The sequence below is a fragment of the Myotis nattereri genome (assembly GCF_964212035.1).
Source record: "Myotis nattereri genome assembly, chromosome: 8".
NCBI lineage: Eukaryota > Metazoa > Chordata > Mammalia > Chiroptera > Vespertilionidae > Myotis > Myotis nattereri.
The window spans coordinates 56,415,581-56,440,524 of record NC_138083.1 but is presented as its reverse complement, the minus strand read 5'-3'; the positions used below and the strand labels follow the sequence as shown (position 1 = coordinate 56,440,524).

At 38.4% G+C, this 24,944-nt stretch overlaps 1 protein-coding gene across 1 annotated transcript in view; it reads right to left on the bottom strand.

The window, feature by feature from the left end:
• Positions 1-7,349: 7,349 nt before the first annotated feature.
• The window catches only part of ROCK1 (Rho associated coiled-coil containing protein kinase 1), a 137,052-nt gene continuing 119,457 nt past the window's right edge, over positions 7,350-24,944 (bottom strand). The window contains exons 27-33 of the mRNA XM_081097471.1: positions 23,276-23,435; positions 16,721-16,791; positions 16,430-16,518; positions 10,992-11,070; positions 10,570-10,831; positions 9,181-9,388; positions 7,350-7,999 (exon numbers count right to left, since the gene is read on the bottom strand). Coding sequence (XP_080953597.1) covers positions 7,996-7,999; positions 9,181-9,388; positions 10,570-10,831; positions 10,992-11,070; positions 16,430-16,518; positions 16,721-16,791; positions 23,276-23,435 — 873 coding nt within the window. The 3' untranslated portion in view covers positions 7,350-7,995. The remainder of the gene's footprint in view (positions 8,000-9,180; positions 9,389-10,569; positions 10,832-10,991; positions 11,071-16,429; positions 16,519-16,720; positions 16,792-23,275; positions 23,436-24,944) is intronic.

The window sequence follows — 24,944 nt, the reverse complement described above, 5'->3', positions numbered from 1 at the left end:
ATTTGTGTTACTTTGCATTTGATGAATTTTTCTTTATGTTTATATCTTGGCCTACTATATAGCTTAGAAACCCAATAGGCATTTTTCCATACCGTGGCAATGAAGTCCAAGTTTTCCTCCCTAAATAATAGGCTACAACAGGGGTGGGCAAACTTTTTGACTCGAGGGCCACAATAGCTTCTTAAACTGGACCAGAGGGCCGGGACAAAAGCATGGATGGAGTGTTTGTGTGAACTAATATAAATTCAAAGTAAACATCATTTCATAAAAGGGTACGGTCTCTTTTTTTTTTAGTTTTATTCATTTCAAACGGGCCGGATCCGGCCCACGGGCCGTAGTTTGCCCACGGCTGGGCTACAACATGTGAAACTTACCAAAGTCTAGTAAGGAAAGAATCAAGATTTAATTTATGACTATTTTCCTTCAAAGCTGGGTTAACTATCATATCCCAGATGGAAAATTGAGATTTATAGCTGTGTGATCTAGAACAGAGTATAAAACATTTTGAAGTGTCTCCTCATCTATAAACCAGGGATGGTAATACCTATTTCATACAGTTATTAGTGAGAATTAAATATACTTTTATAAAGCTCAATGAAGTCATGTTATCTTTGAAACATGCTCGATAGTTTCAAGATCCTGAGGTATCTCATGGTAATAATGCAGTAAAGAAAATCTTTTTGAGTTTTTCATTTTTTTTCTTTTGGTAGTTATATACTTGACCTCATTTATCCCTAATTTCAGACGGTCCTTCTTGTGGTTAACTGAGATGTTTTGAATGAGTATTGGGTCTGAGTTGAGTTAGCAAATGTGTTACAGGTATAACAGGGCTTACATCACATAGAATCAATGACATCTTGACCAGATGTAATGAGGAGCAGATCTAAGAAGCATCTAGCCAAAGGAGAAGATCCAGACTATTTCCTTTTACTCAGCTAGGCTAAAATTATTTTTGTTGTTGCTGTTGTTAATCCTCACCGAGGATATTTTTTCCACTGATTTTTAGACAGAGTGGGAGGGAAGGAGGAAGAGGGGGAGGGAGAGGGAAGCAGGGAGGGAGAAACATTTATGTGAGAGAGACATCAATTGATTGTCTTCCATAGGCACCCCAATTGAGGCTGGGGATCGAACCTGCAACCCAGGCACATGCCCTAAACCAGGAATTTAACTCATGGGCCTCTGGTGCTCAGGACCATGCTCTAACCATTTAGCATACTGGTCAGGGCCTGTTATTAAGGAACTGGTAGGGTGGGGTGGGATTTAGGGCAGCCTTCAATTACCATTTGTACTTTCGCAATTCTTCAATTTCTTACAATGAGCATAGAGCTTGTTATAAAAAAAATGTTCTAACCGGTTTGGGTCAGTGGATAGAGAGTCTGCCTGCGGACTGAGGGGTCCCAGGTTCGATTCTGGTCAAAGGCATGTACCTTGGTTGCAGACACGCAGCTGATCGATGTTTCTCTCTCATCAATGTTTCTAACTCTCTATCCCTCTCCTTTCCTCTCTGTAAAAAAATCAAATATATATTTTAATAAAAAAAAAGTTGAAAGTAGAAAAGAGTGGGGGCCCTAGATGTGTAGCTCAGTTGGTTAGAGGGTTATCCTGCTATGCCAAGGTTTCAGGTTCAATCCCTGGTCGGGGCACATACAAGAAGAAACCAATGAATGCATAAATAAATGGAGCAACTAACTGATGTTTCTCTTTCTCCCCCCTCAAATCAATCTATAAAAACTTTAAAAAGGATTAAAGTACTGAGTACAGCTTTATGAACACATATTATTCAACTAGAAAGTGATTTGTTTAGTAAAAATCATAGATATAAAACAATGTGATTAACATTTCCAAGTGTAAATTAAAAAGAAAGGTTTTGCCCTGGACGGTTTGGCTCAGTGGATAGAGTGTCAGCCTGGGGACTGAAGGGTCCTGGGTTCGACTCCTGTCAAGGGCACATGCCCTGGTTGTGAGCTCGATCCCCAGTGGGGGGGTGTACAAGAGGCAGCCAATCAATGATTCTCTCTCAACATTGATGTTTCTCTCTCTGTCTCCCTTTGTCTCTAAAATCATTAAAAAATATATATCCTGCCCTGACCAGTTTGGCTCAGTGGCTAGAGCGTTGGCCTGTGGACTGAAGAGTCCCAGGTTCGATTCCGGTCAAGGGCATGTGCCTTGTTTGCAGGCACATCCCCAGGAGGTGTGCAGGAGGCAGCTGGTGGATGTTTCTCTCTCATGGATGTTCTCTCTCCCTCCCTTCCTCTCTGTAAATAAATCAATAAAAAAATATATATCCTATATAATAAAGCGGTAATATGCAAATTGACCATCATGCCCTCACATGAGATGGTCACCCCCATGTGGTCACAAGATAGCGGCACCCATGTCGTCACAAGATGGTCACCACAAGATGGCCAGCAGGGGAGGGCAGTTGTGAGTGACCATGCTGGCAAGGGAGGACAGTTTGGGGCGACTGGGCCAGCAGGGGAGGGCAGTTAGGGGTGACTGGACTGGCAGGGGAGGGCAGTTAGGGGTGATCAGGCCAGCAGGGGAGGACAGTTGGGGGCAATCGGGCCGGCAGGGGAGCAGTTAGGTGTCGATCAGACTGGCAGGGGAGTGGTTAGGGGGTGATAAGGCTGGCAGACAGGAGCGGTTAGGGGCAATCAGGCAGGCAGGCAGGCAAGCGATTGGGAGCCAGCAGTCCCGGATTGTAAGAGGGATCCCAGATTGGAGAGGGTGCAGGCTGGGCTGAGGGACACGCCCCCCCCCCCGGGCACGAATTTCGTGCACCGGGCCTCTAGTATATTCCTTTAAATAAAGAAAGGCTTTGCCCTCGCTGGTTTGGCTCAGTGGATAGAGTGTCAACCTGTGGACTGAACAGTCCTAGGTTCAATTCCAGACATGCCCAGATAGTGGGCTCAATCTCCAGTAGGGGGCATGCAGGAGGTAGCCGATCAATGATTATCTCTCATTGATGTTGCAATCTCTCCCTCTTCCTTCCTCTCTGAAATCAATAAAAAGAATGTACGTATTATTTTTAAAAAGGCTAAAATCTCATTAGGTCCTCAGAGTATACCAGTTTATGTGAAAATGCTCTACCTAAAAAAATTATTTACCTGTATGTAGGTCTTTAATTTTTCTGAATGTTTCATAATTTTCTTAGTGGGTATTGTACACATCTTTCAGTGAATTTTGTTTATTTTATTGTAAATGGTAGCATTAAAAAGTTTCCCTTTTCGATTGTTGTCAGTAAACAGGAAAACAACGTAATTCTGTATATTATTTTGTATCCAGAGGCCTTTGAAAATTCACTTAATTCTAGCACTTTGTGACTTCTTTTAGACTTCTACATACACTATTATGACATTTACAAATATGTCAGTTTTATTTCTATGCAGTGACTTACCATACTCATAGACCGGAAAACAAAACTGTAAAGATGTCAATTCCCCCCAGATTGATCTAAAGACTGAATGCAATCCCAATTATAAGCCTAGAAGTCTTTTTCTTTCTTTGGTAGAAATTATGATGTTTTGAAAACTTATATAGGAATGTAAAATGCAAGAATAGTCAAGTCAATCTGGAAGAAATATGAAGTTGGAGAACTTAACACTACAGATAGAAAATCTTATAAAGCTACAGTAATTAAAAGTGTGATATTGGCAAGAATAGAGAAATAGATTGGTCACCTGATTTATGATTCAGGATGAATTGTCTTTTTGATAGATACTGAGGATCAATTGGATATCCACATGGAGAAAAACAAACAAACAAAAAACCCCTTTAACCTCTACATCACACATACATACATACACATGAATTCCATATGGATTGTAGATCTAAATGTGCAAGTTTAAACAATAACGTTTCCAGAAACTATCACAGAATCATTTTCATGACCCTGCAGAATAGAAAGATTTCTAAACAGGACACAAGCTGGCCGGGCAGCTCAACTGGTAAGACCATCATCCCAATATGCCAAGGTTGTGTGTTTGATCCCAGGTTGGAACACATACAAGCAGCAACCAATGAATGTATAACAAATGTGGAACAACACATTGATGTTTTTCTCTCTCTCTCTCTCCAAAAATTAATAAAAAATACATTTTACTTTAGTACATTAGGTGAATGGTTCTAAGAGGATGGTTAAGGACATTGTCAAGAAAATGAAGAGTCTGAGATTTAACTGTACTTGCAAACAGAAGTTAGCCTGCCAACATTTCATGGATCCTGGCAAAAGACATGAGACTCCTGGATCACAGCCAAACAACTTTACACTAACAGTACAAGCAGCATGAGCTTCATGTTCTTGTCAATTACCCTTGCCCCACAAGTCCCATGGGAACAATGCAAAGTGGCTCAGGTGGGTGCCTGAACATACCGTGGGTTTTTACATCACAGCTGAGGAACCCCAAGTTTAGGGTACCTGAATCTTTTGTAAAGAATTCAAGCAAATCTGCCCAACTTTTGCAGATCTGGAGGGAACACTAATATACCGGACGGTACACATACCTGCCTTCCTCTCGAGGAGACACAATATCTTCCATGGTTGTTCACTATGAAGAACTCCTTGGAAAAGATTCTGGAAAAAAGGCTGCCAGAGCCTCTCTCTGCCCATAAGATATGAGAAATGTAAGAGATACAGGTAAAATGGTTTCCCAATAGACCAGGGATGGGGAATGTCTGGCCCAAGAGCCATAAAAGGCCCTCCAAGGCATTAGGGTGAGTTAATTAAATGTTTGACCAAATACAGCATGCTAATTTTTCAATTGATAATTTTGTATGGCCTGTGAATCTATACTAATAAAAGAGAAACATGGTAATTGGCGTACGACTGCTACCCTATTCATTGGCTAATCAGCGAGATATGCAAATTAACTGTCAGCCAAGATGGCGGCCGGCAGCCAGGCAGCTTGAAACTAACATGAGGCTTGCTTGCCTCAGTAACGGAGGAAACCAGGAGGAAACCAACGTTCCCCGCCTGCGGCTGCAGGCCTCTGAGCTGCAGTTTGAAACATTTTAACAAATACCGCAGGACTTCAGCCAGCAGATTCGCAACATTGTATGAAAAGGCCAGAAACCTACTTTTAGGAGCGGAGGCCTAAGAGCTGGAGCCAAGCCTCAAGCTAAAGCTGGCCCAGGATAAAAAAAAAAAAAAAAAGGAGAAAAGGAGCGTTTGGGAGTTCAGTCACCCCCAGCCTGAAAACAGCCCTCAGCCCCTCACCCAGACTTGCCAGGCACCCCAGTGGGGACCCCCATCCTGAAGGGTGTGTGACCAGCTGCAAACAGCCATCATCCCCTCATCCAGGCTGGCCAGGCACCCCAGTGGGGACCCCCACCCTGATCCAGGACACCCTTCAGGGCAAACCAGCCAGCCCCACCCATGCACCAGGCCTCTATCCTATATAGTAAAAGGGTAATATGCCTCCCAGCACCGGGATCAGCGGAGCCGCGAGGCCTCCCGGCACCGGGATCGGGATCAGCATGACAGGGGGCAGTGCCCAAACACCCTGATCGGCCCTGCTCTGTGTGTGACAGGGGGCGGGACCACCCCCCCCCCCCAGGCCCTGCTCTGTGTGTGATGGGGTAGAGCCATAACCTCCCCATTGGCCCTGCCGAGTGTGACAGTGACGGTGCCCCAAACCCCTGATCGGCCCTGCCCTGTGGGTGATAGAGGGCGGCGCCCCAACCCACTGATCCGCCCTGCTGTGTGTGTGACAGGGGACGGTGCCCCAACTCCCCTATCGGACCTACTCTGTGAGTGACAGGGGGGAGCTCCTCAACCCCCTGATGGGGCCTGCTCTGTGCATGACAGGAGGGCGCTCCCCAACCCCCTGATGGGCCCTGCTCTGTGCATGACAGGGTATGGAGCCCCAACCCCCCTGATGGGCCTTGCTCTGTGTGTGACAGGGGGCAGTGCCCCAACCCCCGGATTGGCCCTGCTCTGTGCGTGACAGGGGGTCACGGCGCAACCTCCCCATCGACCCTGCCTTGAGTGTGGCAGGGGATGGTGCCCCAACCCCCCAATCGGCCCTGCTCTGAGCCCGACCAGGGGCTGCACCTAGGGATTGGGCCTGCCCTCTGCCACCCAGGAGCAGGCCTAAGCCAGCAGGTCGTTATCTCCCGAGGGGTCCCAGACTGCGAGAGGGCACAGGCCGGGCTGAGGGACCCCCCCTTCCCCCTGAGTGCACAAATTTTTGTGCACCGGGCCTCTAGTGATATTATAAATATCCATATGGCCCTTGGCAGAAATAAGTTTCCCTACCCCTGCAAAGACATTAGTCAACTTTTCATTTCAACTGTAGCCATTCTTCTTTTAGAATCCAAACAGGTTCTATCTTTTAAAAACTAACTTTAATCTAATTATGGAATTGAACAAACATTTGTACATAGTCAGAAACTAATTTATAGCATGATTTCTTTTCATTTCAGACAGGAGAAATCACCAGTCATTATTAAAGGTATCCATCCATAAATTACTTTTATTTCTCATTAAATGAGCACAAAGTCATTAGCATATTAATAACAGATATGTTTATTATTACATATCCATCAGTGCGGCTTTCAATACCACTTGAAACATGCATATCATCCTAGAGACGAATCAGTTTTCCAGTGCTTATTTGATACACATTACTGCAAAGCCATTATAAATTACTGAGGAGGTATTTGGTTAAAAAAATAAACAATAAATCATACTGCCCATATAAATCTACTCTTGCTATTGCACAAGAGTTTATCAGTATTTATCTGGTAATTCCTATGTTAACTGGAAAACATCACAGATGTATTGCCATAATTTTCTTTTATATTGGTGCAACCTTCTACATGTTTTGCAGTTTTATAAAGTCATTCATTATTTTAGCAGGTAGTTTGATGCAAAGATTGTACTTAATTTATGAAAGTCCAACAAACCTCTAAATATTTAAAATTAAACCAAATATCAATGAAAAACTCACCGACACATAATTTTTTGAAAATATGTTTTGTGAAACTTCTATATTTAGACATGGCAGTAAAATAATTCTCTCAAATTAAGGCACTAAAAGCTCAATGCAACGCCCATTGAAGTGTTCTAAGAATAATTTACATTTCAAACAGTGCATACATTTCTTATATGTTTGTTAACTTAATGTCTTTATCACTTAAAACCACAAAGAAATACATTATACAATTACGGAAATGATGTACCCCACAAAATGTTTTTAAACTTGGTTCTTTTTTACAGTTAGTTCCTAAAGTCTCTAGTAGTAAAATAACTCAATATGGCTTGGCAAAAATGCATAGATTAAGTGTAATATTTTTTGCCTTCTCCCATTCACCAATCTACAAATTTGCTGAAACACATACAGTATTTTGTAAAGCAAAATGTAAGATATTTATTCTCTATTAAGTCCACCACGGCAATCAACAATAAGGCTCTTAGATTCTACAGTGAGGGCACTGAAGTCAAGTGAAGTCACCGCTTTCTTAAAATAGTTTTGTATAGTCTTGCAAGAGCACAAAAACTGAAGTCATTAAAAAAATTGCAGTTGTCTCATTTTGAGATATTTTCTTTACTCCTTCCATGAGCTGATCTTGATAGTGATGGCCATTCCACTTAAAAGTGAAAGTCCCTTCCTCTCACTCATCCGAGGAAACTGTGTTCTATCATGATTGACAGGCATTTTCTTAGAAATTCAAAAAGGCAGCACCTTTTAAATATATATATATATATATATCCAGCTAAGCTTTTCACCAATTGTATTTGCATTACATAGTAATAATTAATCTAATCTACCTGTAGGCAAACCCGCAATAAAAAATAAAAAAAAACCCCACAAAAAACAAAAACAAAACCCTTGGTGTGCTTTTGTGCCAAAGCATGGACAGAATAACAGCAATCTTAACCCTGAAGCCTGTGATATTGTGTCAAAGGAACAGCCTGTCTGTTCTGCATGGTTAAAGGAGCCTGGTTTATCAGGTAGCATCCCACACGATTCCACAAGGTGTTAGGTCACACGGTTAACTGTTGGTGGGGAAAAAAGAAAAACTATAATTTAAAAAATGTACTCAGTTGTAGGGAAAGGTAAATTACATTATTTTTATATCTAATAACTAACACATAAAACTTGAAAAACAAGAAAATGGAAAAATACACTTAATATTATCTCCTTTTTGCTTCTACTCTATTTCAAACACATATATTTCACACACATATATGCATATACTAGTATGTGTGTGTTTGTGTATATATATATGAATATTCATATATATACATATATATTCATATATATATATACACAAACACACACACACACTTTACAAAGCAAAAAAAAGCAATTTTAAATAATTTTAGATCTAGCTTTTAGCCTATACAGGAGGGGATTGATACAGGATTCTACAGAGAGGCAAATCTGTGATAGGTCTCACTTTTAGAGTCAAATGCCCCTCTTAATATAGGGACTACATTCCAGCAAAAGTTGGCATTTGGTACAGGAGAAAAAGCATGGGCTTTAGAATTAGATGAAAAGGGGTTCCAATCCTGACTATGCTACTAGTTAGCTGTGTGATCTTGTTCAAGTTATCTAATTCCTTTAAGTCTCATTTACTCATGTCAAAATGAGAACTTACTGAGAAGTTTATTTGTAACATCGTAGTCACTGATAATACCAAATGATTTTGATTAAAAAAAACCCCACTATGTCAATATAGTTAAAAATAAAAAATGAGCAAAGTTTTATATAAATCTGCTTACATTATAAAAGGGATAAACCACAAGATTTTAAAACATTATGGGCTATGGGTGGGAAGTAATCAACCAAGAACCTGTATGCATATATGCATGGCCCACGGCCACAGGTAATAGGGCAGTGAGGGCCTGGGGGATGGGAGGGCAGGAGGCTGGGGGTGAGCTGGAGGGGGTCAATGGGGGAATAAAGGGGACATATGTAATACTTTCAACAATAAAGAATTATTAAAACAAAACAAAACAAAAACCATTATGGGCTAAATATGTGCCATGTATACCAACCAATGACAAAATCTGACATGGAAGTAAATCAATATGATATATAGAAATATTATTAACTTCTAACAGGAATCAGTTAAACTAATTGTAAAATCATTTCTAGTCATATATAAATACCTAGCTACATATGATACTCATCACTATCACATTGTTAAAAAGGTAAGCATTTCAATCCTTACCTAGTTTTTCCAGATGTATTTTTGACCACTTTCCGGAAAGACTGATTTGCAGTGGATCTTGTAGAAAGTGTTCGAGGGGATGCACGAACAAAACCAGATGGTGGATTCTTAGGTATCTTTTTCACTAAATGAGTTACCCATTTCTTTTGTTCATCCTGAGAACATGCTAACAACAGCATATCTCTTGCTGATGTTACATCATAACTAACTATAAGAAAAAAAAGAGTAGAATTAAAGTCATATAAAATCTAAAAAAGCCCTATTAAATGCATAATTTTCTAAGTTCTTAAAATCTGAAAAGATTTACTATGTATGCTTAGTTAAGCTTGGACAGTATTCCTTTCTTCTTAATATAATTAAGGCTGAAATTTAAAAAGAAAACACTAGTTATAAACTAGTAAGAAAAACAAAGTAAAACCAGAAACACAATAAATGCATTAGTGAAACAAATATATATTTAGAACACAAGTTTCTTATCTTAAAATAACTATATTCTGTATTATTTCCCTCTAGCTACCGCTGGTAAAATAGATATTTTGTCTATGATACAGCATACTGGTCCAGGCAGTGAAAACCAGATAAAAAGAAAACAAATCAGGCCTGGCTGCATGGCTCAGTGGTTGAGTGTCAACTTATAAACCAGGAGGTCACAGTCAGATTCCTGGTCAGGGCTAATGATATGCCTGGGTTTGGGGCTCGGTCCCCAGTGTGGGGAGTGCAGGAGGCAGCTAATCAATGATGATCTCTCATCATTGATGTTTCTATCTCTCTCTCCCTCTCACTTCCTCTCTGAATCAATAAAAAAAAGAAAATACGTCAGAGGTAAAAATTCAAGGGGGGCTTTTACAGACATTATGTTCAAATCCAAATCTATGACTGTAAAATGATTGCTGTATGTTGCTCCACCAGTGTGAAAATGTTACTTCTTATAACCTTTTTTTCTTAAATTTGAGCATTCTGTATTTATTTGAAGGATCCAGACCAATGGAGGTAGATACTACCTTGCAACAAAGGTTCTTTAGACATATATTTCACAGCTTATACTCTTTTCAACTTGGTATAGAAAATGCTACACTTGAAAAAGTTACTGGGATGTAATTCTCTAATTTGTTTTATGTGTGTGTGTTTCTTGTTTTTTTTTTTTAAATATATTTTTTATTGATTTCAGAGAGGAAGGAAGAGGGAGAGGTAGAAACATCAATGATGAGAATCCTTGATCGGCTGCCTCCTGCACGCCCCCTACTGGGGATTGAGCCCACAATCCTGGAATGTGCCCTTGACTGGAATTGAACCTGGGACCTTTCTGTCCACAGGCCTGCACTCTATCCACTGAGCCAAACCAGCTAGGGCTCTAATTTGTTTTAAGTTGTAAATTTTTTTATGCCTTACCTTTACATGGAGAAATTAAGTCCTCTTTCTTATCTAAGTGATCTCTGTGGCACTTAACATGGCATCTTCGACATTCTAGGGCAGGGGGTGGCTTAAAAACATGCCAGAGAGGTTTGGCACAGGCCTCACAGTTGGCGGGAAAGTGGTAGAGTGTAGGAATGAACTCATGGCCTTTATGATTCTGAAAATTAGTTTTTTCAGCTTGTTGTACTGGTTCCATCTCTACATCTTTTCTACATTCACCTTCATTTGCATAAAGTATCTATTCAGGAATGGTAAAAGAAAGAATATAAAAAAGACTTGTATCTGTACATACAAATTTCAAATGTATAAAAGCATTGGTTGAATATATATTTACCTCAAAAAATATATTTAGTATTTAGGTAAAAAATCTTCTGAAATTATAATTTCATTATTTTTACCTGAAATATTTTAGGAATTTCTTCAGTTTCAGCTCTGTACACATCTCCTTGGGTTACAGGTCGAACATGAAACAATTTACTAAAATGGAAACAAATATGATATAGGCCATCATAAAAACTCATTTACAGTAAAAGGTATAAACAAACATTTCTTAAAGAGAAATTAGTCATTAGAGAAATATAACTTAAAATCACAGTATCATTATACACCTATAAGAATCTGAAAAATAAAAATACTAACAAATCAAATGCTGATGAGGATGCAGAGAAACTAGATCACTCATGCAATTGTGGTAGAAATGTAAAATTGCAGAGCCACTCTGGAAAAGAGGGTGGCCACTCCTGGGTCTTTACTCCAAAGAAAAATTTATTATCTATGTGAAAATCTATACAGGAATGTTCACAGGAGCTTTATCTATAATAGCCCAAAACTGGAAACAACCCAAATGAATGGTTAAACAAATGGTGGTACATTCAAACCATGGAATACAAAACTACTCTATTCAACAACTGAAAGAAAAAACTACAACTTGGATGGATCTCAGAGGAATTACACTGAGTGAAAGAAAACAATCCTGAAGTTTATATAGTATTTTATTCCATTTATGTAACATCCTTGCAATGATAAAATTATAGAGATGGAGAACATATTAGTGATTGCCAGGAATTAGGGAGGGATGGAAAAAAGGAGCTTCTTGTGACTATAAAAGGGTAACATAAGGAATCCCTATGATGGAACTGTTCTGTATATTGACTGTGGTGATGGTCATAAGAATCTATGCATGTGATAAGGGCATACAGATTAAAAAGAAAGAAGTAAAACTATTATTATTTGGAGATGACATGATTGTATATATAGAAAATCCCTGTGGAATAAAAAAAAACTTTAAAAATAAGCGAATAACAAGATTAGAGGATTCAAGATCAATATATATAAAAATAAATAGTGTTGGAACAACCAGATACTCATATGGAAAAACAACAACCAGATATTCATGGGAAAAAACTAACTTCAACCAGTACCTCTTAAATTTTAGATCAATCTTAACTTAATTGTAAAACCTAGAACAATAAATTTCCTAGAAGGAAACAAAGAACACCTTCAACAATCTTTGGGCAGAAAAAAATTTCTTGGACAGATTACAAAACACAATAATTCTTTTAAAAAACTTGCTATATGGTCTCTGTTAAAAGGTACTGTAAAGGACAAGAACAGGAAAGCTAAGCACAGGGAAATATTTACACTACATATTTCTGTCACTTTATTTGTATCCATAATATATACAGAACTACAGATCAATATTAAAAAGATAAGCAACATAATTAAAAAATGGGCAAAAGCCTTGGAAACACTTAAGAAAATATATACAAATGGCCAATAAACACATAAAAAGATTCTTGGCATAATAAGTCATGAGAAAAATACATATTAAAACAATGAGATAGCATTTATATCAAATAGAACAGAAAAAAATCAAAGACTGACAACACCAAATGTTGGTGAGGATGTGGAGCAACTGAAACCCATACTACTGGTAAGTATAATGTAGTGTAAACATTTTTGAAAACTATTTGGTAGATTTTTTAAAAGATTAAACACAGGTCTACTCTATGACACAGAATTCCACTCCTAAAGTTCCTAAGAGGAATTTTCATAGCAGTCTAATTTCTAATAGTCCCAAACTGGAAGCAACCCAAATGTCTGTTAACAGAACAATGGATGAAAAAACTTAGATATATGCTTTCAATAGAATATTACTCAGCAATAAAAAAACAAAACAGAAATTGCTACACATAGTAAAACACTATGCTGAGTGAAAAAAGCCAGACAGTAAGGAGTATACACTGTATAATTCCATTTATATTGTAGAATAGGCAAAATTAATTTTAGTGACAGAATTCAGATTTTTAAAATTTATTTTATTAATTTTTAGAGAGAGAGAGGAAGGAAGAGGGATAGAAACATCAATGAGAAACATCATTGATTGGCTGCCTCCTGCACACCCCCTACTGGAGATTGAGCCCACAACCTGGGCATGTGCCCTGACTGAGAATCCAACCAGAAACCTCTTGGTTCATGGGTTGATGCTCAACCACTGAGCAACACTGGCCTGGCTAGAATTCAGATTTTTAAAAACATGTTTTTATTTATTTTAGAGAGAGAGAGATACATCAATGTGAGGAAGAAACATTGATCTGCTGTCTCCTACATCTTCATCTATTAGGAATAGAGCCCACAACCTGGGCATGTGCCCTGACCAGGAATCAAACAGGTGACCTTTTGGTGCATGGGACTATGCTCAACTGATTGAGTGACACCGGCTAAGGCCAGATTTTTCTTCTTCTGAGAAGGGGCAAAGGTGAGATTTCTAGGATAATGGAAATGTTTGTTTTTATCTTGTTCTGAGTGATTACATGGGTGTTTATAAAGTCACTGAACAGAACATTTAAGATGTATGCATTTTAATATATGAAAATCATACCTCAATAAAAAGGTAAAACAATTGATGCAGAAAAAGCATTTAAAAATTTAACAACCTTTTTTTGATAAAAACCCTCAGCAAAGTAGGAATAGAGGGATCATACCTCAACATAATAAAAGCCTTATATGACAAACCTACAGCCAACATCATTACTCAATGGGCAAAAACTAAAACCATTTCACGTAAGAACAGGAACAAGACAGGGATGCCCACTCTCATGGCTCCTTTTAGACATAGTATTGGAAGTGCTAGCTATAGTGATTAGACAAGAAGAAATAAAAGGCATCCAAATTGGAAAAGAAAAAGTAAAACTGTCATTACTCACAGATGACATGATATTGTACATAGAAAACCCTAAAGACTCCATCAAAAAACTACTAGACCTAATAAATGAATTCGGCAATGTAGCAGGATACAAAATTAAAACCCAGAAATCTATGACTTTTTTGTACACCAATAATGAACTTACAGAAAGAGAAACTAAAAAAAAATCCCATTTACCATTGTAACAAAAAAAAAATTAAGATACCAAGGAATAAACTTAACTAAGGAGGTAAAAGACATGTACTCGGAAAAATATAGGACACTGAAAACAGAGATAGAGGAAGACATAAACAAATGGAAGAATACACCATGTTCATGGATTGGTAGACTCAACATCATTAAAATGTCCATACTACCCAAAGCAATCTATAGATTCAATGCAATCCCCATTAAAATACCAACAGCGTATTTCACAGATCTTCTTTATATAATCTATAGCACCTGTTATAAAACAGGAAGCAGTGCTAGGAAATGACTTTAGAATGAATACAAAGAAAAAAAAACCAAACTTATTACAGGCCTCTTTGATCTGTTATTAGAAAACTAGAGGCCCAGTGCACAAAAATTTGTGCACTCGGGGGGAGGGGGGGGGGTCTCTCAGCCCGGCCTGTGCCCTCTCGCAGTCTGGGACCCCTCGGGAGAAACGACCTGCTGGCTTAGGCCTGCTCCCGGGTGGCAGAGGGCAGGCCCAATCCCTAGGTGCAGCCCCTGGTCGGGCTCAGAGCAGGGCCGATTGGTGAGCTGGGGCGCCGCCCCGTCATGCACAGAGCAGGGCGATCGGGAGGTTGTGATGCCACTCTCAGTCACGCTCAGGGTAGGGCCGATTGGGGGGTTGGGGCACCATCCCCTGTCACACTCAAGGCAGGGTCGATGGGGAGGTTGCGGCGCCACCCCGTCACTCACAGAGCAGGGCCCATCAGGGGGGTCGAGGCTCTGTACCCTGTCACGCACAGAGCAGGGCCAATCAGGGGGTTGGGGAGCTGCCCCCGTCACACACAGAGCAGGGCAGATCAGGGGGTTGGGATGCCGCCACTGTCACACTCAGGGCAGGGCCGATGGGGAGGTTATGGCTCTACCCTGTCACACACAGAGCAGTGCCCGTGGTGTTGGTGGTGGGGGGGGGTGGGGGGGTTGGGGCACCGCACCCTGTCACACACAGAGCCGCAGGGCGATCAGGGGGTTGGGGAGCTCCCCCCTATCAGGCACAGAGCAGGGCTGATCAGGGGGTTGGGGCGCCTTCCCCTGTCACGAACAGAGCAGGGTGGATAGGGAGGTTGTGGCCCCGCCCCCTGTCACACACAGAGCCGCAGGGCGATCAGGGGGTTTGGGTGATGCCCCCTGTCATGCTGATCCCGTGCCGGGAGGCCTCGCGACTCCGCTGATCCCGGTGCTGGGAGGCATATTACCCTTTTACTATATAGGGTAGAGGCCTGGTGCATGGGTGGGTGCCGGCTGGTTTGCCCTGAAGGGTGTCCTGGATCAGGGTGGGGGTCCCCACTGGGCTGCCTGGCCAGCCTGGGTGAGGGGATGATGGCTGTTTGCAGCTGGTCACATACCCTTCAGGGTGGGGGTCCCCACTGGGGTGCCTGGCCAGTCTGGGTGAGGGGCTGAGGGCTGTTTTCAGGCTGGCGGGTGACTGAAGCTCCCAACCGCTCCTTTTTTTCTTTTTTTATTCTGGGCCAGCTTTAGCTTTGAGGCTTGGCTCCAGCTCTTAGGCCTCCGCTGCTGAAAGTAGGTTTCTGGCCTTTGCTTAAAATGTTGTGATCCTGCTGGCTGAAGCCCAGCGGACTAAAGCAGGTTTCTGGGGTTTTGTTTAGCTTCTATATTTGTTACATAGTTGCTTAGAGTTGCAGTTCAGAGGCCTGCAGTGGCAGGCGGGGAACACTGGAGTCCTCTGTCACTGAAGCAAGCAAGCCTCATGTTATAGTTTCAAGCTGCCTGGCTGCCGGCCGCCATCTTGGCTGGCAGTTAATTTGCATATTGCCCTGATTAGCCAATGGGAAGGGTAGCGGTCGTACGCCAATTACCATGTTTCTCTTTTATTAGATAGGATAAGACATTTATATTTCCTTTTAAAAACTGATCACATGATCATATACATATTGAGATGCTTTCTGAACTTAGAACCAATAAACATTGAAATAAAAACTTTACATTAAATCTTACTTTAGAAAAATATGCCCTGTCTGGGTGGTTTAAATGGCTGGAGCATCTTCCCGTACACCAAAAGGTTGTGGGTTCAATCTCTGGGCAGGGTGTATGGAAAGCAACCAATCAATATTTCTCACATTGATGTTTCTCTCTTTCTCCCACACTTCCTTTCTCTCTAAAATCAATAAATGTGGGTGATCATTTAAAAAACATATATTGTCTTTAGAATATGTAAGTCAGTTATGCAAAATTTTCTCTTTCACATTTTGTTCAAGATTTAATGTAAAGTTATTATTTAAATCTAAGAAAAGAGAAAAGTGTGTAACATTGTTTCAATAAAATATAAACGAAATTATAAGTCTAAAAATAATTGATTACATATGTAATACTTTCAATAAAGAATTATTAAAAAAATAAAATTAAAATAATTATCATAAGTTAACACTCAATTGACTTAAAATTCAATCAAAAGCAACTTACTCTATGTCTAATACCATAGATGGATTGGATTGCTCCTTATCTTGTTCATCGTTATAAAATAAAATTTTTTTGCTGCTTACCACAACATACTGAAATGAGAAAAAAGAGGGAAGAGGTATAAGTTCAAGATTAACTTCGTTCAAAGTAATAGGCATATCTGACATTACTGTCTAAATTATATTATATTAATCTAAAATCAATGCTAATAATTGGGCAGTTAATACAAGTTCTACACTTTAAAAGTAAATATATAACAAAATATTAACTGGAAAACAATGAGGCATAAGGTACCTGTTTCTTCCAGCCATATCGTTTGATATTTCCTCTATTTGGTATTGAAAGCCAACCTTCAATTCTTGACTCTAAGAGAAAAAGAATATATAATATTCAGTCTTAAATTCTAACAAAAGGAAAAGCTATTAACAAGTTGTCTGACAGCATGCAGCACAGGCATCTGAACACAGCTAAATGAATAAGTGCTATAATTTGCTCTTTCATGCTTCAATCACACAAATCAACTTTAATGGCCATACAAAGATTGCAGAAAAAAATTCCAAGCCACTTTTCCCATAAAATTAACATTCAGTACTCAATTACAAAAGTATGAAATAACAACAATAACCTTAAGAGCCAGGCAAGACTGGAATGGACTGCAGCTTAAATGGGATATGATACAGAAGACTATAAATATCATTTAACATTCATATAAAAATACTTAGCAAAAAAAATTATGCAGCAAGTAGAACAAATCAGAGCCATGATTTACACAAGAAAGAGCAAGCAAAAGTACAGAAGTGTCCTATTACTCACAGAAGATAAGAATAGAAGATAAATAAATAAGGAATGCAGGCAGAATCAACTAGATATAAAGAATAAGAGACAAGCATTTTATTTGTTTTCTCAGTACAATATTCTGATAAACATTTTGGTAAAACACCCATAATAATTTCAATAAAAATGTCCAAATTTAGTTGGTGTGGTACTTAATTCTAGTGGTAAGTCCAATTACAATTCTTAATCAAACTAAAAAAGTACAAAGCCTTTTAACTAATTGTGGTACTAGAATTTAATAAATAGCAAAAGAACACAGAATTCAGTTGGTCAACCTTTAATATTTTAACCAGTTTGTACATACCAGAAATTCTAGACTAATTCTATCAAGGCATTTTATAGTAATTATTACTGCTGTTTAATTATAATTGTTTATTAGAAATATTTGCGAGAAAAAGACAATTCCATTAGAAATGGTTATTTTATATCAGATTAGATATAAATGCATTTAATTGTTCTTACATATCTATTTTATATTTGAAACAACAAAAGAATAGAAAAGTAACCAAATTTAAAATACAATATTATAATGTGACGGATTATACCATGATCTAATCAGAATATATATATATATATATATATATATATATATATATACATATATATATATATATATATATTTTTTTTTCCACACAAAAGCTGTAAAAGAGCTCAGGTTTACATTAAAGGTAACAACAATAGATAACATTCACTGAACATTTATTTTTACCAAGTGCTTTACAAGTAATATCTCATCTAAAAATTTGTATAATCCCATGAATATAGGATATTATATTCCTAGAAATATAGGATAGGATAGGTTCTACTATCATCTTCCATTTACAAATAAAGAGACTGAGGGTTAGCAAGGGGAACTGACTTGCCTAAGGGTACTCCTATCAGTAAATGCCAAAGCTCTAAGGCTTGCCTAGGCAATCTGATTTCTGAGCTTATGTTCCTAGAGCACAATACTATCTGTCCTTTAACAAGCTTTGAAGTTAATGGAATCAGGGTCACGTTCTTGTTCCAACTACTTCAATGTACTTAATGTCCTTTGCTTCTGTTATTCCCTTGCACTTGTTAAAGTAGAGGAAATAATGAGAAACTTCAGCTCAAAATGATCCTTCTCCAAGCTTTTTTCTTAGTTGCTGTTATTTAGTCCATCAATAATTATTTTGTTTCCTTAGGTAGTCCTTGGTAAGTTTTGAGAGTGCAGAGACCATAGCCTAATACTTTTATATACCCCACTGCATCTAACATATAGAGTGGGTACTTGATAACTATTTGTTGATTATTTTGCAATTCTGCTTTTTAAAAGTTAGCCAATTAAGTCATTCTCTGTAAATAATGGTTATACTTTAATAACCAAAGGGCAGTTTTATATTAAGTGACATGCAGAAGGCTGGTGATCATTCACAAATATTCTCTTAGAAAAGCAAAGAGTTATTGCTAGGACAATTTTCCTCCAAAGTGCCAAAAATTGGACCTCTCATTCCTATCCTGAGATATTTAATACCAGTAATTCCTCACTGAAAATAAAAGACATGAGAGCCATTGAAATCTTGACATTTATACAAAATTGTATATGCCAAAATACCCCCCTCAGTTATTTTTTTCTATGAGGATAAATGCCAAAAATATTTATTTTTTCTGGTTCTGAGTTTAGATTAACCCACCAGTGTTTTCTTTATTATATTTTCAATGAATTAGTACATATTATAACTTTATCTGTCATTTTAATATTCCTATAGAAATTTTATATACCAAAGTCTTTTTATGAATCAAATAAGCCCAATTTTATATTTGTTGTAATTTAAATGAAGAAATTTAGAGCTCACAAAAGGAACAGAGGATATGTGGTTTTTGCCAATTTAAAACAATAATGTTCTGGAAGAAAATTTTAGTTTTTCCTTCTGGTGAATTCTCTTCAGAGAAACAATTTAACAAATACACAATATATACTCAGCTATAATAAGAAATACATACTAGCTTCTCCTCTGTGTCCTTTGTTTAAAAAAAAAATATGTTATTGATTTCAGAGAGGAAGGGAGAGGAAGAGAGATATAGAAACATCAATGATGAGAGAGAATCATTGATCAGCTGCCTCCTACTGAAGATTGAGCCTGCAACCTAGGCATGTGCCCTGACCAGGGATCCACCTGTGACCTGGTTCATAGGTCGACGCTCAACCACACCAGCCAGGCTATTTCCTTTCTTCTTAGATGCAAGTTAATATACCAGCTTTTAATATTATGACCACAATCATGATCACTTGTAATATAAGTGGCAATCTGAAAGTATAATGCAGTCAATTCCATCTTTTACATCACAGACACAGAAATCAGCTTCTCCAGATAAAGAAATGTTGAGGACTTCTAAATCTAGGTTATCATCAATAACATACTACAGAAGTACAAAAACAAGTTGGCACCACATTTTCTGTATTTGTAGAGCAACTTTAACTTACAAAAAAATTAGATGTGCATTACTGCAATATCAGCAATTGACTCCTTTACCCGAACAAGAGACAGAGAGACTAACTATATGTAAATTAATATTTAATATAGCCAATTTAAACATCAAAGCTAATCTCTGATGACTACCTAAGTTTACCTGGATAAACCATATACTGCTTAAGAAACAGAACTAGAAAACCATTCCAACATATTTTAATTATATTCAGAAGTGATATTAAAAAAAATGAAATCAACCAATGCTTCAGAATTCAGATGCACTAATTATCTTCAAATCACCGGTTATATTTGGACAAAATCGCAAACTCTCATATACTCAAATACTTGGAAGCACATCAAGAAATCTAACATTTAAAGGTTTAAATTGCACAACTTGAGATCAAGCTGGATGGAAAGAGAATGGTGCAAATAATCAATAAAATATAATGAATATTAATGGAGTGTTGATAGCAAGTGTTTTTCCTAATGCTTCATCTACTTTTATATTCTTAGGTCAATAGTTACAAAACAAGGAAAGACAAAAAGAAAGGAGAGACATTTATTACATTAGTCTTTGTGTCATCTAGACAATAGGCAAACCTTAACCCTAAAGGTAATCTTTATATTTACACAGTGTACTGGGCTACAACCTGTCACAAAAACAAAAGAAGGATAAAGACATAAAAGAAATAAAAGGAGTGCTTTTAAGAACTTCAAAGGGTTATAAGTCAGAGGAGGAGTAATGATTTTTTTTCTACGCTTTTACGAATTGGGAACTTAGATTTAATCTAGTTAATGATAAGACGTCTACTAAGATTATAGAAGCTGAAATTTAGATACACATGATAATTAAATAAGATTTTTTATATTAAATGATCAAATCTAAAAAAAATAATTAAAGTCATATATAAGTACATCTACCCAACTACTTAAAAAAGAACATTCTGCCGAACTAAAAATATGATCCATATTTCAAAGGCTTTTAACTGTTAAGTAAACTATTTCATTTAAAGTCCTTTCTTTTTTTAGTCTATATTTTAAATCCATTCACTAATTTTCTAAAATAAGTAAAATTAATCGTTAGTCATTACCTTTGAAAAATCTTACAGATACCTGAATGATATATAACTCTTTAATATTAAGAATAAAGTAAAAATTCTTTAACAATTCTTTCTATATATGACTGCAAACCTTAAACTTTATTTGCAAGGGACCATTTTTAGGCATCTAGAAAATGGTAGGTTTAATACTGATTTTCAATTTACTAGCAAAATATATAACAGAGAGAGGTAAAATAATACTGATAAAGATTATCCATTAATTTCTACCTTCAATATGAAAATCAAGTGTACAACACTGTAGAGATCTTTATAAGTTTTAAAACTAAGAACACAGTAATAGAGAAAGAGGCACCTTAGTTTCCTTTTATAGCAATGGGACAGGCCACCAGTACTTTTAATTTTTTCCCCTCACTCAGTTTGGACTTTGAAATAAAAACAAAATTTCTGAACATACTCAGCTATTTTAAGTAATAAATTCAGTGTGGAGCCAGTAGAAACTGTTATAAATCTCTTTGTTGACTGACTCCAAAGTGGGTTTTATTAGATCTGGATTCTGAAATCTAAATGGATTCCTAACCTAAGTCTGCCAATCAAACCATCTGATGATCCTTTGAGTTTAGCCTTCCTAAATAAGCCAGGATAGAAGATAAAACTCATCACCTTCCTCTTTTTATTTATTTTTTTGAATCCTCATTTGAGGACATGCTTTTCATTGATTTTAGAGAGAGAGAGAGAGAAAGGGGTAAGGTTAGGGTTGAGGGTAGTAAAAAGGGAGGGAAGGAGGGAAGAAGAGAGAGAGAGAGAGAAACATTGATGAGTTGCCTCCCACACCTGTCTGACCAGGGATTGAACCCACAACCTGGGTATGTGCCCTGACTGGGAATTGAACCTATGACCTTTCAGTTTATAGGACGACACTCCAACCAACTGAGCCATACCAGCCAGGGCTCACCTTCCTCTTTTTTCAAGTCCCCCAAACTCATCTTTCAATTCAAAACTTCTAAATAGATCAGTCTCTGAAATGTTTCATTTAATGCAAAGAAAACCAAGGCACACATAAGACATTATAAACAAAGTTAAAGGGAAATGAGGGGAATAAAGAAAAAAAAAACCCCAAACTGGTCAGGATATTTAACCTACACTAAATTCAGTTCAACAATGGAAAGAATGTACCCAAACACCTCTAAAAGTCAACTCTTATAAATGAATAAGTCCAACTTTAGAAAGATGTTCAAACAACAACTGAAGCTGGAGATTCCTTTTAAATCCAAAATGGTCCTCTGATAAAAATATGCACCTACAAGTTTCTAAATAGACAGAAGGTTTCAGAGAGCCAAAAATGAGAAAAGAGAAGAAATTTCTTGACCATTGGAATAAGAAATATTCATTCCCTGCTGTATCCTTCCAAGTATCTGATTTTGAGCTAGCAAAGCTACAAAAGATTGGGGACAGGGATTATATGGTATACAAGTAAGAGCTGAATTTCCTTCCCACATTTAGTCCCACTTTCTTGGCCAAGAATGATAACATAAAAATTTTCTAAGTAGTTAATCAAGTTTCTTATATCAAGTAATATCAGTTAAAATAACATCCTTATAATATCGAACATGTTGCTTCATAAATATCTTTGTATTCATGCATTATTCAGGAAATATGCTAATTAAAATATTTTCAAGTTTATGACCATGTAAACAAAACTTCCAAACCTTGATCTAAGAATGTATAGTATGCCAAATGTGTGTGAATGCCTTTAAAATTTGTAATGCATATTTTAATACACATATATACATATATAATAAATATATAAGCTATTTACTTAATTTGTTATTTGAACCTATAATATGTATATTGATCATCTCTTTTAAAAAGACATGTACGCACAGACAGCTTGCACTACATTTAACCCAAGAATGAAGCTGTGTTTATTTTTAAAATGATTCTCCACTGGAGAAAAGAAGACAGAAAAAAGTCTGAAATCCTAGCTATGCACTGTCTTTACTTGACTCCCTGCCTCCTGTCCACATCTTCTAACCCTTTTTATCTATTTCTCTAAATGTTAAACTTAAAGTCTGACTTTAAGAAGCATTAGGTATGCTTCTATATAGGGCTGCTGTGGTTCTGATTAAGTATAGTTCTTAGTTCTAGCACAAAAACACACAAAAAAATTAAAGAGCTGCTACCCATGAAACATACAGTTCTCTTTAGGAGAGGAGAGGTGCTGCAGCAGCTTTAACTTTCACCTTGAAGTTAGGCTGCTTAAAATAGGTTCATAAAGTTCTTCAGGTCTCTATTCAGATATACCCTCTCAGATCTATTATAACAGCCTAACATTGCTTATGACTGATTCTATTCCATAAAATGCACTAAGTATACAAATACTAAGAGACTGGCTATCAGAAACAAACTCCTTCTTAAGGATCCATGGACAAAATGACAAGAGGCGGAATACCAAATGAAAGAAATACACATTAATTCCCATGACATTTAAGCAAACTTGAATGAAGTAATAGAAATATTCTTACCTGGAAGGTTTCCATCAGTTTCATCAGCACTAGGAAAACTAGCAACACTCGTAGAATCCGAAAGGTCCAGAAGTTTAGCACGCAATTGCTCGATATCACTCTCTTTGCTGGCCAACTGCATCTGAAGCTCATTCCTATGTGTACATTCTTCTACCAATTGCTATTTTTGAAAAATACCAAGATAATATAAACAGTCAAGAATAAATTTCCAACATTAGAAATTAAAAATTAATGGAACTATAAATAAGTAATCTAAAGTGGCAAAACTGAAAAATTTACTGAAAACTTCATGAATGTTTACTATTACAGATTTTGATCTGACTATAAAAATGCAAGTTCTCTTCCTCAGGAGCACATTGTTTGGTTAAGCTCCTTTTCTCCTTGCTTTAAATGAGTACTTTTTAAAAATACAAAGCATCAAAAAACAAACAAAAAGACACTTGTTAATAGAAAATGCTTTTGGGGGATTCCAAATGAAATAGTTTAAAGGGTACAGAAAGCTTCTCAGTACAGTAAGATTTTTAAATGAAAGAGTCAATGCTTGGATCTAAATTTAAGACCAGAGACCATGTTCTCAACTTTGTGCTATTAACAATCAAGGACATATCAAAAAATTAAGTTTGACATTGTGATTTCAGAAAAGTGAGTCCTCATTGGAGAAAATAAATACACCAAATATATAAAATATAGCTCCAATAAACCAAACCTATATCCCAATTATAGTCACTACTAGAGGCCCAGTGCATGAATTTGTGCATGGGTGGGGTCTGGCCGGCCCAGCCCCAATCGGGGCAAATTGGGGCTGGGCCTATCGGGAGGAGGAGATGGTGGGAGGTTGGCCAGCCAGCCCACCCAAATCAGGGCCCAATCAGAGCTGGACAGGCTGGGGGAAGGGGCTACAGGCAATTGGCCGGTGGGCCCCGTCCCCAATTGGGGTTGGGGGACCAATTGGGGTTGGGGGACCAATTGGGGGTGGGGCAGGCCATGGGGAGGGCTGTGGATTGTGGGCCGACTGGCCCTGCCCCCAAATGGGGCAAGGGGTGCTAATCAGGGGGCCAGTGGCCTTGGGTAAGGGGGGGCCGATCTGGGGTGGGGCTGCAGGAGGTTGGCCACCCAGACCCGCCCCCTATTGGGGTGGGGGAGTGCGATCAGGGGTGGGCTGGCCGGGGGGGAGGGGCTGTGGGCCTATTGTGGTGAGGCGGTCTGATAGGGGACAGGGCTGGCCCGGGGGAATGGAGGGGGTGTTTGGCTGTAGGCCCGCTCTTGATCGGGGCGGGAGAGTCTGATCAGGGGCAGATAGGCAGGGGGTAGGGGCTGCAAGGTTGACTAGCCGGCCACACCCCCTGATCAGGTGGTTCGCTGGCCACAGTGGGCATCAGAACAACAGTTTGTTATGGTTGTTATGGCCATTACGGTCGCTGGCTTTTTACATATATAGACTAGGCCCAGTGCACAAAATTTGTGCACTGGGTGGGGGGAGGGGGTGTCCCTCAGCCCAGCCTGCACCCTCTCCAATCTGGGACCCCTCGAGGGATGTCCGACTGCCCGCTCACAATCCGGGACTACTGGCTCCCAACCGCTCGCCTGCCTGCGTGCCTGCCTGATTGCCCCTAACCGCTTCTGCCTGCCAGCCTGATCACCCTCTAACCACTCCCCTGCTGGCCTGGTC